This window comes from Egretta garzetta, unplaced genomic scaffold (assembly GCF_000687185.1).
Source record: "Egretta garzetta isolate BGI_Z169 unplaced genomic scaffold, ASM68718v1 scaffold412, whole genome shotgun sequence".
Classification (NCBI taxonomy): Eukaryota; Metazoa; Chordata; class Aves; order Pelecaniformes; family Ardeidae; genus Egretta; species Egretta garzetta.
Window position 1 is genome coordinate 426,778 of NW_009258770.1, and position 13,968 is coordinate 440,745.

The window sequence follows — 13,968 nt, forward strand, 5'->3', positions numbered from 1 at the left end:
CTTGCCTGCCTGACACTGGGGAAAGGAAAACAATGCCTGGTTCAGGCAATGTTTCAAGAGGGGGGGAACACACAGATATTGGGAGAATGGGACGCCACAGAGTGGCTGCTCAGTTCAGCCATTTATTCCTCCCGGGAGGCAGCCTGCACTCCAGCCACAGTGATCCTTTGGTCAATGCATGTGAGAGTTGCGTCACATCAACATTTGCTACCTGCCCAAGAGCCCTGTGCACATCCTTGTGAGATGCAATGAACCCAACTGCCCTGAAGGAACCCAAGGTTCCCTTTGCCACTCTATGCAAAGAACAGCCACAATATATTCCCTCTACTTAAAACTGCCATGTTATCTATAGATATAAACTCTCTGGTTTAATCAGTGCCTGCATCATTAACATGTCCGCAGACTAAATGCTCAGGAGACCCTCCCCAAGTACAGCATGACCGTAGTAGTTAAATAGTGCACAACAACGAGGTAGGAGATGTGAGAAATCACGTCTGCTTGCACCTTTTGCTCTAACACAGGCCGAGAGTTTGCAATTACTTTGTGTGCTAAGACCCTGCCTGTTAGCAATGGACGTGGCCCAAACGGCTGGTCGCCATGGCTTGTTCGTGCAGCAGCTTCCACCCACCACAGTGCAGTGCCCTCAATGCTGCAACAATTGATCAGTAATAACTCATCTGAGAGAGTCATCGAGTTAATTCAGCTGGAGAGGTTTTCTTCGTTCGAAGTCTTCCTTCCAAGATGAACTAGACCTGACCTCACTGTGCTTTACAGCTGATGAGATCATCCCAGGTCTCTATTTGCTTCAGCCAGAGACAAGTGACCTTTCGCAATCACGTCAAATACATAATCAGCAATCTAAATAATTGCTTTATTTGGGCATCTTTGTTTTGGCTTTCCAAAATATGGCATTTATATCATCAAAAAATGACATTTATATGCCTGTGTAAGACTTTCCATTTTGGCCTGAGGTCAGTAGATCTTTTCAAATGCTCCTACTTGAAAAATCAATACAAATAATTAAGGTACTTTACTTGGCATACCAGGAATCCTGGCTTCTCCGGGCCTCTGTTCCACATGTACCCCCAGGGTTTATATGGGGATTTAGTTTCTTTATATTTTGTGGACATGTCTTACGTTTTTCACTGGCCAAAATGATAGACTCTTTAAAGCAAAAATCCTTTCTCCCAAAAGTCAGGCTGTTATATTTATTAAATAAGGGAGGTGGTAAAATAAGGATTAACCAAAGAATGCTAAGCATTCTTCTACTAAAAATGGTGGAGTGCTAGCTAGCTTTTAACTTACTTTAACTATTAGTAGTAACAATACTGATTAGGCTGTACACTCAGGGGAGACAGAGGTTCCCGTCATGAAACTGAAATCAGTCTTAGAAGTGATCAGTGCATTGCTCTGAATTCACGGTATAAACCCAGAGTGTAATTTGGGCCCAGACTAAGGCCAGCATATTTACATGTGGACATGTAGTCCCCCTTGAAAAAGACAGCAACTGGTTTCTGCAACTTTGCCTAGAAGTAAGGCTTAGTTACTCTTTCCTCAGGCCAGAACCACAAACTCTTTTCACAGTAAGTGTTTCAGGTGGGGCTCACAGTACTTCGGAGGAGCAGCTTTAAAAAAAGAATTTTGGAAATTGTAATTGAGAGACTACCCCCTTCCTGACGAGTATATTCTGGATCCTAAGCAAACAGGAGAAATCTCAAAGCTCCACCGCTCTCCACAGGAACTCTCCTGACCTCCTGCAGTCCGGGGAGAAATGGCCCCAGTGGTCAGCGTGACCGTCCGGCGAGAATGACACAGCAGGCAGTAAGGTGTGACTTCCTCCACCCCTTCCTCCTCTTCCTCTCTTTCTTCTCCTTCCTTCAGTTGCCGGAACCACAGCAATAAACAGACTTTGAAATTGTCTGCCTAAGCAGTAGACGCTCTGATTTCTAAGCGATGGTGAGGCCAAAGCATAAAACCTTAAATTATTCATGACTTCACCTCATTGCTGTCACAAAGGAATATTACTTTTCCATGATCTGTGTTTGCGATGCAGAAAATTTCCTCACCAAGAAAATATTAAACCCATCCTTTGGGAGTAATAGGAAATAATGCGCCAGTAAATAGGTGTCACATTTTAAACAAGCTGTACAAACACGAGTGGCGTCCTGCTTTTTCTTCTCTTACAAAATTAGATCTTCTTGTGTGACTGCCTAGAAATGCTGGGAGGAATCAAAGGGTACTGATTGAAAGCTCTTTACATTTATTCTTTCATTTGGGATAAACTACAAGCAAACTTGCAGTAACACCAGCTCTGACTTGAATTCACTCCAGCCAGGCTTGCGCTCCCCGGCCCAACGATATAATTTTCCCTTTTGCAGGTTGCTCGTTCTTAGCCAGTCACCCATGCTGTGCCTCTGCTCGAGGGCCAAATGTCAGCTTGTACTGGGGGTGTTAATAACAACTATTTCAACTTTTAAGAACACGTTAAATAAATTTCTTAAGCAAGTCTCAAACAAAAAGTAACTGCAGAGCATTCTGTCCCCTGCCAGGAGACCTCAGTCCTAATGGATCCCCTCCCGCTGCGATTTTGTTTTAAACAAGCCTCTGCCATAAAGGCTGAGCCCCCTCAATTTCCTTTCTGTGCCACATTCTCCTTGGTGGGGGGTTTAAACTGAATGTTAGGGTGGGAGAAATTGTGGTCCGTATTTAAGTTGATCTGCACACTTTCTGTTAAGCTGTTCTGTATCATTTCTAGTTCCCAAGATACTACACGATCTTGCAGACCTGAGGATCTTTTTTTTTTTTTTCCTGCTGCCCTGACGCTCTTTTTCTTTAGTCAAATTCTGCTGCTGTTTTTTCCAGTAACCTGCTGACAGTGAAATCTGGTTTGCAATGGAGACAGCTCCAAACCAGAATGCAGAACTGAATGTATCTGTTCACTGCGGCTCCAGGGAAAGGCAGGCTCTAGTCCTGAACTTTCTGATTTTGACCCTTGCTGAGCTAAGAGTTGCCACTTAACAAACACGGTGCTTGCCGAACATTTCCCCCTCTGGCTGCTGCATCAATAGGGACATAGATCAAGGAATAGTATTTGTTATTTAATTCCTTTGCAAGGGCAGCACAACACATTTCTGGGGCATGCGAAGCCATTAAAATAGAACAAAGACTGAAGTCTTTAATTCTGGTTTTCCTTAGCACAGTGCAGTTCCATTCACTTCTTTCAGATATGTATGGGTTTAACAAGAATTAATTGAGCCTGTGGTGTTCCTGCTCTGCAGTGGAAAACAGCAGCACGTCTGGCCTACCAGGTCACGATGGTCTTGTAAGGCTGGACTCTATCCCATGAAAATCCCCCACTTCTTTTAAGGAAGGAGCCCACAGGACAATGTTGGAGCCTTTTCTCTTCCAACCTAGTTACGTGGCCTCAGCCATCATCTGCTTTTGGTAACAGGGCAAATATGCCACAAATCCTTTCCTAACCTCAAGCCTTCAGCTGAGGAAGGGTGGAGAATTACTGGGCATTATGAAAAGTTTTATTCAATTTAGCATGAAGTGGTGGACAACAGTTTTGTTTTGCTTGTTTGCAGGGCGTAGGCCTTTTTCTAGACCGTGCTTTATTTATTTCTCTTCCCATTGTGTTTTAAGTACTGTGCAAGCAGCAAGAACAATTGGGTGGGGGCTGATTATTATAATTATTTCCACTATTAGTAATTAAAACAAATACATCAGAAAGACAATTCATGTTATTTTTCAGCATGTGCTATCTCTTTCAACCCTGCCAGCTGTCACCACAGCAATTTCCATGCCAACATCTCAGTTAAAGTACCAGCATTTCCAGCAAAAAGGATTTCGCTGGGATTTTAGTCTTACCCCACTGCAAGGAAATCAGAGAAGCCTGCAACGTTATCTATGCATAAAAATGGCTTAGGTGAGATTGTTGTTGTTGTTGCTGTGTCACATTATTTATTAATACCTTTTTTTCACAGGTTCATCCCTTGTTTTCTACATTTTGTTTAGCTTCCCCTCTTTTCCTCCCGAATCAGACAAAAAAATTATTACGGCAAAAGGATACTTGCTTTCTCAAATATACTGAAATTGAAGCCAAAATAAAATTTAAGTAGCAGGATCATGTAGAGAGATTCTTTGGTCCAGAACTAAAACGATTGTCTCCTTCCAGACCTAAGTAAGAGTCTTTCTGACAGCAAAGCTCAGCAGAATGTCTGCCCCAGTTAACTCACACCCTTCCTGCATAGGCAACCAGCTCACTGGGTATTTTCAAATGAATAAATAAAGGCACTTTCTGTGCAGTGACAGACAACAGGCAAAGGCAGGTAGGACAGGGGACAGTGGGAGTCAACCTTAAAAACAGAAAGGAAAGGACATCTTACGTGGAGAAGGCATTGTTCTGTTTCTCACATCGGATCCCCTTGCAGTTGTTGGGTTCCTCCGAGGCACTGGTCTCATAATAAAAATAAAGCTGGTTCAGTCCATTGGCAAAAGCCAGAAGCACCAGACAGTAGATAAAAAGGAATTTAAGGATGTCTAGCAGCATGCGTCCCAGAGAAATCTGCAAGGGTCCCAGGTGTGAATTTGCTGTAAACAGGGATATGAGACGCAAGGAACTTAAAATGTTGGATATTGCAAAGAGGGCTTCTGCAATGAGAGTCGGGTGCCACATTTCCCATTCCTCCCTTGGACGAGAACCGTTATACTGAAAGAAAAAACGAGGGCATAAAATTGAATTACGTTGTAATTACTCCGATAACTCCAAAAGTCACATCTGCTAATACTAATGCTTCACGTGTAATTACTAACCAGGTACTGGGGACCCAAGAAGTACTTTTAAACTCTTAAGTCTCAGCTTCTGTCAGACTAACATTCGGGGTTTGGGATTGAAGCTGATGTGATCAGGGCAGAGGCTTAGGTGTAATGATGCCTTCTTATGTGCTCTCCCTACTAGATTATGACCCCTGATATGGATAGTTGTGGGACCAGCTTTTCTTTAGAGGATTCTGGTATGTTGCCTGCTCTTAGCCTAAATTTAGAAAACAGGCCTTTTGAATTCTGAGTTCACGGTTTGCGGGTTCTTCAGGCCCATGGGTTCATACACAATCTCCTTCTCTTTCAACATTTTAAGGGTTCAGGACAGAAATTTTCAATTACCTTTTTTTCTTTTTCCTCCTAAATATGACTGTACATTCAAAACACTGCACAGTCTGGGAAGAATGCGAGGGAGGGAGAAGGGAGGGAGGAAGGAAAGCAGTGAACTATCCAGCATAAGAAGTGGATGCTTTCCTTCCCTCGTCATCTAAAAAAAAGTGCCAACAGCCCAGAACCAAAATGCTTTCTTCATATTAATTTTCTTATTAATTTGTCATGGCAATTTTAGGAGAGTTGCTAAAGCAGAGGTCATAATTACAGCTGAAACACTGGATACATTTGAATGCATCAATTATAATATTAACTTGGTTAGTAATGTAACTGTAAAAGCAGAAGCATTTTCTGAGCAAAGCGCAGCCAGATGCAAATAGGTAACACAGAAGAACAGGTTGTATAAATGTAACTACTCTGGCTTAACTACGCTGGCGCCAACAGAATGGAGTCAAAGACATTTTAACATCAAGGAATAATTGTCCTTTTAACATTTGTCTCTGCTCATTTAACATGTATAAAAAGGCAAAAATGTACTTAGAATAATATAGCTAATAGTGTAGCCAGCGTGTTTAGGACTCCAAAAATAATTTTTGTACCTTTTAAAAGGAAGCAGTATCAGTATCGTACTGACAGATGAGTTTGCAGGGACCTTCTGTTTAAATCTGAAGGTCCAATATATGAGCTGACAATTTTTTCAAGGACACAGCTAAAAGCAAGTTGGTATTTCAAACTATTCCTCTGTACGGAGGAGCTGAGACGTGATACAAAGGCATTTCAGCATGACCTCTGATTGCTTCTGACATTTCCAAACTGTTCTTTATTACATGGCCTGAGTCTGTTAACTTGATTTGAAGATGGGTCTTAAAATGTTTACAAACAGGCAGACATGTTAGCTTTTGGCCAGCATCCAGCGGTGGGGGCGGATGGCCGTGATGGGAAAGCCTCCCCTGCCTAGAGAGCAGATTTGCACAGTTGTTCGCAATTCTCTTCCGCTTGCTGGCTGGACACAGCAGCCTAGGGGCTCTCTGCTAGGGTTTAGCATAGACTGCAGGTAAAGGTATGTGAAAAGGTCTTCTTCATCTCATCTCTATTTTTAAAGCAACTTGTTAGGGTCATATTTTGGCCCTTTATAAACTGATGGTATATCCTTGCTTGGGAAACAGTAGTGTCTGCAGAGCAGCCTAGCATCATAGGTAATAGAGAAACAGAAGATTTCAGAGGTATCTGATGAAGCTGGGTATCTGGGAAGGCTGGAGTTGTTTGGGTTAGGCTTCAGAAGACGAAGACGAAACACAGCAGGGATGTATACAGAACAGTGCAAATAAGTTATGCCAGGCAGTCACATTTACCCTTCCTCATGACATGATAATTCAATGCAGCAAATGAAAACCGATTAAGAAAGTATTTTTACCCTGAAGATTTCATTGATATTGGACAATATTAAGGCCAGGTCTTGGAACCAGTCAAATCAAGAAAAAAAAGTCTCCACGTAAAAACAAGGATGGAAAACATTAGTGTCAGTATGCAATTTATTTTTCTGATATTTGGCAGAAAGCTAAATGTCCATGTAATGCTTTGAAGTTCTAAGAAGTGTTAGAATATCGCATATTGGCATATATACCAGCCTTTTTCAGCTCGGGGCTGTTCTATAAATAACAAAAACCTTTACAAGTCGTGTTGCAAAAGGTTTTGAAGCCATTACCAACGCTATATATTCTCATGTTTCAGAGCGTACTGCAACCTCTTAAGTGACACAGGTCAGAAGGGAACTTCTGTGAGCACGCTGTTTCAGAACTACTCCTATATAAGATTTTATGCCCCTCCAGAATTGGCTGACATTGGTCCTTGTCAGGAGCAGCCCTTAGATCAGTCAGGTTTAATCCAATTGGGTCTGATCTGTACCCAAACAGATATATTCCTGTAAGCATTCTTTGGTGTGCTGGCATACAGGTCTTTGTAGTTAGCCTGGACGTTTCTGTAGTTCTCACAGAGGGTGTAGACAAAGCTGTACTTCCTTCGTACGTGTGGTTTGGCTATGCCTTTAAATCTCAGTATGTGACTGTCTAAATCTGTGGATGCACAGCTCTTCTAGTGGTTTGTGTGTGAGAAAGAACAAGATTGTTAACATTTTAAGATTTGTTTGTGAATCTTATGATTTCCAGCATTTTTCTGTATTGCTCACAGTTTAAAGACCAACCTTTCAAGTCTGTAATTTCCTCCCTGGTTCTGAATGTCGGGAGAAAAAAGATGTAAACTGTTCCTGCTTTGATGCTGTTACAGAGCCGCCTCTTCAGGGAGCAGAAACTATCTCAAAGCTTTTTTCCTTTGAAAAACTAACTCACCACTATGCAGCCTTCTGGATTTTAAAAAGGCCCCATAGCAGGACTGCTTGCTAAAGAGTTTTTTATAAAAGCCTTGCCATTTTGGAGTCAATGAGCTTTGTGAATTCTTCTCTTTTCCTCTCTGCCTGCATACGTGCTTGGGTCAGACTAAACAAGGTTGCTCCGGGGAAGTGCTTGTCCTGGTTATTAGGAGCTGGGCTGAAGGGAGTAGTACCCTTCTACCAGGGCAAAACCAACACAGCAGCACAGCAAAACTAGAGACCGCGTAAGTGGCCAAGGAACAGACTCCGGTTACTTGATTTACACCTGTGTAATTACACTAACTGTGGTGGCGTTATTGCTGATTCATTCCAAGAAAAGAATCAGGCCAAGCACACAGCTCCAACTGAAGTCAGAGAGAGCCATTGCATAAGGAAGTTTGTAGGAAGCCATTTGTGTCTTGTCTGTGTCTTTGAAAAAGAGAGACAGAAGGGAAGTGCTTCAGGCCATCCTCTGGCTTCAAAACACGTGCAGACACTAACTTGGAGCATCAGAAGTTTATAAATGTGGAAGGTGCTTTTGAGGATGTGCATTCTCGCCATAAATGGAACATGACAGTGAAGAATCTACACAGTGTTAAAGCTCCAGCATGCTCCTCTACCATTTCCTTGCCTATAGTTTAAAACTATATATTGAAGAGAATAATTTGACTCCTTTTTATCTGATGGAAGCCTCCTACTAGCAGGCTTGCTTTTCTCAGTAGACCTCAAAATTTCTGATTAGTAATCTACAGATCTGTAGGACTACAGATTGCAAATCTTGGCTGGAGATGTTTTCAGATCACCCTGCTCTTGTTTTTCCTTTACTGCTTTATTTAAAAATCGTGTTTTCACTGTATCTAGCACTGTTGAAAGAGGTTCAGTGTTAGTATGGAAAACAAACGTATCTTTGGCAACTGAGTAGCTACAAAATGGACAGCAAGAGGGAAACTTCTATCCAGTGCCCAAACAACCTACTTCAATCTTGATCAGAGAGTCAGGATGAAGAAGGACGATCATTCTCCAAACAAATAAATAAGCATTCCAGGTGAATTTTCAAAACTGGACTGCTTGAAAAGCAGCTATTCTCTTTGATCTGTAATTCTGATTTTGAGTTTCTACCCTATGTATTACAGTTCTCACAAGCAAGTTAACAAATTCTCTCTCCCAAGTTACTGTACCTTGACGTAGGCAACAATTTTAAGGGAGATAGTTGCAAGATAGAGGGAGTTCATTGCAAAATCCATCAGATTCCACCAGTCATGTACGTACTCATTGAATCCACCATCCCACATTTCCTTGATTTCTCCCCAGATAAAACCTGTAGAAAGAAAGCGAGTTCATTGTCATGACGAGGTATTATTTGCCATTAAAGCGCTGTGCATATCTGATGTAATAAAAGACAATCCTAAATTAACAGCTTGGAAAAAATGTCTCATCCCTTCTGTCTTCTACAAAGTATAATGCTGCTGATTATGAGACATTTTACAACTCTGTGGGGAACGTCGCCTAGAGAGATAGGAAAAAGCCCTGTTTCTGATCCAGGGCTCCAGATATACACCCAAGGAGACTGCTTGAAACATATGTTAATTATAACTAGTATGACTGGATTGGCTCAGATGAAATTTGTTCTACATGAAGAAACTATTTAAGCAACTGTATTTGGGATCGTTTCTAATGTCCGCGCTCATAGAAACTAGAAGTAATTCATTGCTCAGTTGGACAGTACTGATTTTTCCTGACTTTCTCTGCAGAACATGCAATGCTAGTACCAGCTTCTGCGTGCCAGTACATTTCCTCCCTGACCTGGAAATATCACACCAAAGAAGGAAGAAGTGAATTCATTCTCTATGCTCAGTCACTGCATTTATGCATCTCGCTGCACAAAAAGCCCGTAGGGACTATTTGTGAAAAAAGGTAGGACTCAGCATGAAAAAGGGCACTGCAGCCTGGCATCGCACCTCTCAGCAATGACTCACCTAATGTCAAATATGGCTATGGGTTTTGCAAGGTGAATATTTATTCCTGAGGATACGGCCCGAGCCCATCATCTCAACTCTGAAATGCCTTCTGGTAATAATTTTTGGCACTTGCTAACCTTCACTATACCTCCTTGGAGCTGGAGGAGCGAGGGGCAGCTTCTGAAGTTCATTACCAGACTGCTAAACTCACCTGGCAAACTATTCTGATTTTAACATATATGTCCTTTATGGTAGAACTGTTTAAGTATTTCGGAGAGCCTAAGTCCCATTAAAAAGCAAATGGCAGCTAGGCTCCCTCATCACCTGCATCCTTCTGAGAATGTCTTTACAGCCCCCAGGTTTTTTGAATTACCCAGTTTACAACATTATCCTTGAACGAAGACCTGAAACATGTGTGAAAAGAAAAAACAAACCAAAAAAATACACCTCCAGGTGTACTACCAATATAGTTACCCAAACTGCTTCCCATACCTAACCATAGGATACTGCAGTGGTCACTGAAATGTTCCTTGCAACTCAAGTTTTAGGACCTGAAATTTCACTCTGAAGAGCAGATAATGTTGAAATGAACTGCTGCAAACATCCAAATATCAACCGTAAGCTCTTCAGCTGCCAGCCAGCAGGTCAATGGTCAGGCAAGCATAATGTCAAGGCCAATAAGGTAATTTTATTACAGCTGCCTCCAAATCTTTGCATGCACACAAAACCATAAAATCAAATAAATCAATGGAGAGAAGCCTGTTGAAGAACTCATACATTGTATTTATAGTGAGTTATCATTGCTGGTTACTATAGTTACAGCAATGCCGTGTGTGTGCCTGCTCTCTCTCTCCTTTTATAGTGGAAGATATTTCTTAAATAATAACCTTTAATCTGGTGAAACTGTTCTAATTTCTCCATTTAATAAACAGTCCCACAATATCCCTATTTATCCGAAACAAAGGAACTCAAAAAGAAGAGCAGACAGCTGTAAGAGGTGATTTTGAAAGGGTTTTTTTAATGGATTATCCTTCTTTCATCTGCAAATCAATTTTGCTGAAATGCCTACAATTTTCCCTCAATTTTAACCATGAAGTTAAGGATAAAGTAAAGAGATCACCTAAGCTCAGAAAAAATATTTAACCTTCTCAGCTTATTCTGAAGTTTCTACCAACACATGCATTTCAGCGCCATAAATTAGTTCCACAAGATAACGAGGCTTGAGTTACCATTTGTAAGTTGTGGCAGAGCTATGCAAGGAGCAAAGTGCCCTGGGTCACGATGGAATGTGATTTGTGAACATGTTTGTAAATCTTACTTTCTTTCCTTGATTTTCCATCAGCAATTTTAGGTTTGGCATGGGGAACAGCTAAGTTCGTTCAGCACAGAACCAGCCTGATCCAGAACCACCACAGAGACCAGGAGCTGGGGCCCAGTGGGACCAGGAGAGGAGCCAGCAGGCACAGGAAAGCAGAAGTGGACCCATGAGAAGCACTGAGGAGCTGTAAGGAGAGCTCCAGAGATTGAGGTTTGTGAGAGGTGTCCTCAAAAAGCCTCCGTGTTGCTTTCCAGGCCACTGAATCCTATGAGAGTCAGAATTCACTGTTATCTGACCTCTAGGGTTTTGCACCGAAATGAGCTGGGCTGTATGGTCAGAGGCTGGAGAAGAGCTAGAAAGGTGTGGAAACCATTGCCCATGAGCAGGCAGGCCTTCTAGTAACAAACCAGCTCATGGTGGTGCTACATGTTAATGGCACAGCAAGGGAGATGAGAGCTTAATTAGAGGAGAGATCATGTTTCTAATGGGATTCCACAGGTTTTCACTTGCTGTTGTGTTGGAGATCAGTTTGAAAGAGTAAATACTTCTCTCTCATCAAAAATAGATCCAACTGTGCTTCTCTGCTCTTCTCCCTCAGTGGCTCTACCTGCTTCCTCCCATCCCACCTCACTACCTCCCTCGCACATCTCAGGAACATAGATGCATCCTTTTCTTCACAGTTGTGGTTGCCCAAGCCAGACCGGAATAAGAGCCTCACGTTTAACCTTCTGGTAATAAATACTCCCTCCTTCTCCTGCTTGTATTAGAGCTCTCGATATTGATTTGGTCAGCACAGAGGCATAAGGCAGAGTGAGATTTATCCTCCCTTCTCTGCCTTCCTGTAGGCTATTTGGGAGTCTGGGAGCCCATGAGTAAACAGGCCTGGTACCTGCACACTGGGTCTGGGAGCAGATCAGTAAGAAGGCGAAAGAAGAGGCAGGCTCTCGGCGCTGCCTCCTCTGCAGACCAGCCAGCAGAACGGAGGAGTCTGGGAGCCCATGAGTAAACAGGCCTGGTACCTGCACACTGGGTCTGGGAGCAGATCAGTAAGAAGGCGAAAGAAGAGGCAGGCTCTCGGCGCTGCCCCCTCTGTATACCAGCCAGCAGAACGGAGGCAGCACAAGAGGTGACACTATCTGTTACTAGCATGACCCAGAAGCTAATTCCTAACCCGTTCCTCACACAGAGCATGGGGGAATCAGGGAGAGAGCTGTGTCTGCTGCAGTTTACTCAGGGTCATGTCTAAAGGCATGTCAGATGGCAATATGAACAGCAGAAAAGCCCTAGGCCAACAGGATCTGTTGTTCCAGAAGGAGCCCAGCTGTTTTATGCAGTTACTGAAGCTGGCTGCCAAATCTCTTTACATGCTGATGATGCTGAGATCAGGAATGAGTCCTCACACAGTTGCCATGGGTGCGAGTCAGGCGGCTGTGGCTCAGGCATTTTTGCGTTTCTGATTTACCTAGAACCCAGGGCAGGATCATCCACTCCACGATGGTGGGAGGTGGTCCCTGCATGTGAAGGTCAGTCCTGACGATGTGCTGTGATGCCAGCAGGAGCATGAAGAGGAAGGTTAGGTAAGAGCCGGTGTGGCAGATAAACTTTATAAATGGCTTTTTAATGAACAGTCCCAGCCTGCTCTTCGGTGCAATCAGATATGCCACGGATAGCACAGGAAATAGCAGTCCAATGGTGACACAGGTCAAGAGTTTTACTGCCCAGTGTTTCCGCCTCCATCCTGGAAAACCATCATACCAAAGTGTTGCTAGTAGCTGCTGGCAGTTTGGCTGAGCAACAAACTGAGGAGGAAAAAAAAAGAAAGGTTATTACTGACTGGTACTTCATGTGCACCCCGCCTCACGTATGTGTTAGAGCCCACACAGACCCTTGTATTAAGTTTGGGGCTGGCTATGGGGTAGAAAAGCATATTTTGGAGACACAGGGAAGAAAGCAGGGAGATTCCACTCTTATTTTTCTACATAAGATTTAAGAGTTCTTCTATGAGGTCTTTTCTGTTTGAAGCATCCTTATGTAGCTCAGTCACTCACCACACACGAAACCTCGTGCAAAAGTGATACAACCAAAACTACTATGAGCTTTTTCACTTCCCATGTGTTTCTGTTTCATCACGTTTCTTTTCAGAATGTTTCAGGTTTCGACCATCTCAAACAAATCACTGTCAGCATCTTTAAGAAGTGACTAAAAGATGAGACAGGAGGGGAAAGGTGTAAAGCTCTGAGTGTGTGTGTGTGAGAGAGAGAGAGGGAGAGAGAACGTCTCCAGAAGTGTGTGGGGTGCTGCACGTGGTTTCGTGCAAGGAGGCCAGCATATGTGTGTGTGGGATGGGATGGGCATGAGACAGCATGCCGTAATGTAAAGTTCAGCCAGGTGACATCTGCTGGGAAGCAGGACAGCACATTTGTAAACGTGCCTTGCTATTAAGGAAGGGAGCAGTTGTAAAATGTAAGAGATTAAGCAGAGGCAAAAAGAAACCTTTCATCACAGTACCAAAAGTGACACTTGAAGTTTACTTTCTCTCGGTAAAAAACAGCATTATGATGGTGATTTATTGCATCTCAGTGACTCCATACCAGACATGCTCCAGTTGCCACTTCTTCAGACTGTTTTAATACCTAACAGCCCTTGGAATTTCACACTCGAGCCAAAATATTTCTGGTCTATGCCAGAAGACTTTATGTTCCTGATTATACCTGGACAGCCCCATGGTTTTCAAAACTCTTCAGACCCATAGCTAATTAGAGATGTCTGCAAGACCAAGACAACTGTGTTTTTCTTTACGTATTTGATTCCTAACCCATCTTAATGAAGCTATACTTCTGATCTACTAAATTCAGATTTCTCACTCAGTCTCTGCAGGGTCAAAAGAAAATCTCAACTATTGTTCTGATGGTTGCCTGTTATTTTGCTGTAATTCTATCAGAAAAACTGTCCTAGCATAGATGTGGTCATCTATGATCAGACAGAGCTGTATCAGAAAGACTCACACTTCCAATGGACTCAACAGCACCAGCAGCATTTATCAGACCTCTTATAAAGGAGACTCAAAGCGGTGAGTAACCTGAAGATGACGGTACTGTTCATTACACTTGGCTCCTCTATACTTAAAAGGGATCTCTGGAAGGGATGTGGTGCCACCAAGCTCTTCTTCCCCCTCA

General features: G+C 42.8%; 1 protein-coding gene across 1 annotated transcript in view; it reads right to left on the bottom strand.

Annotated features, from left to right (window-relative positions):
- Positions 1 to 13,968, bottom strand: part of TRPC5 (transient receptor potential cation channel subfamily C member 5) — a 67,886-nt gene that overhangs the window by 21,965 nt on the left and 31,953 nt on the right. Inside the window, exons 3-5 of the mRNA XM_009649380.1 lie at positions 12,255 to 12,591; positions 8,695 to 8,834; positions 4,389 to 4,711 (exon numbers count right to left, since the gene is read on the bottom strand). Of these exons, the coding sequence (XP_009647675.1) occupies positions 4,389 to 4,711; positions 8,695 to 8,834; positions 12,255 to 12,591 (800 nt within the window). The remainder of the gene's footprint in view (positions 1 to 4,388; positions 4,712 to 8,694; positions 8,835 to 12,254; positions 12,592 to 13,968) is intronic.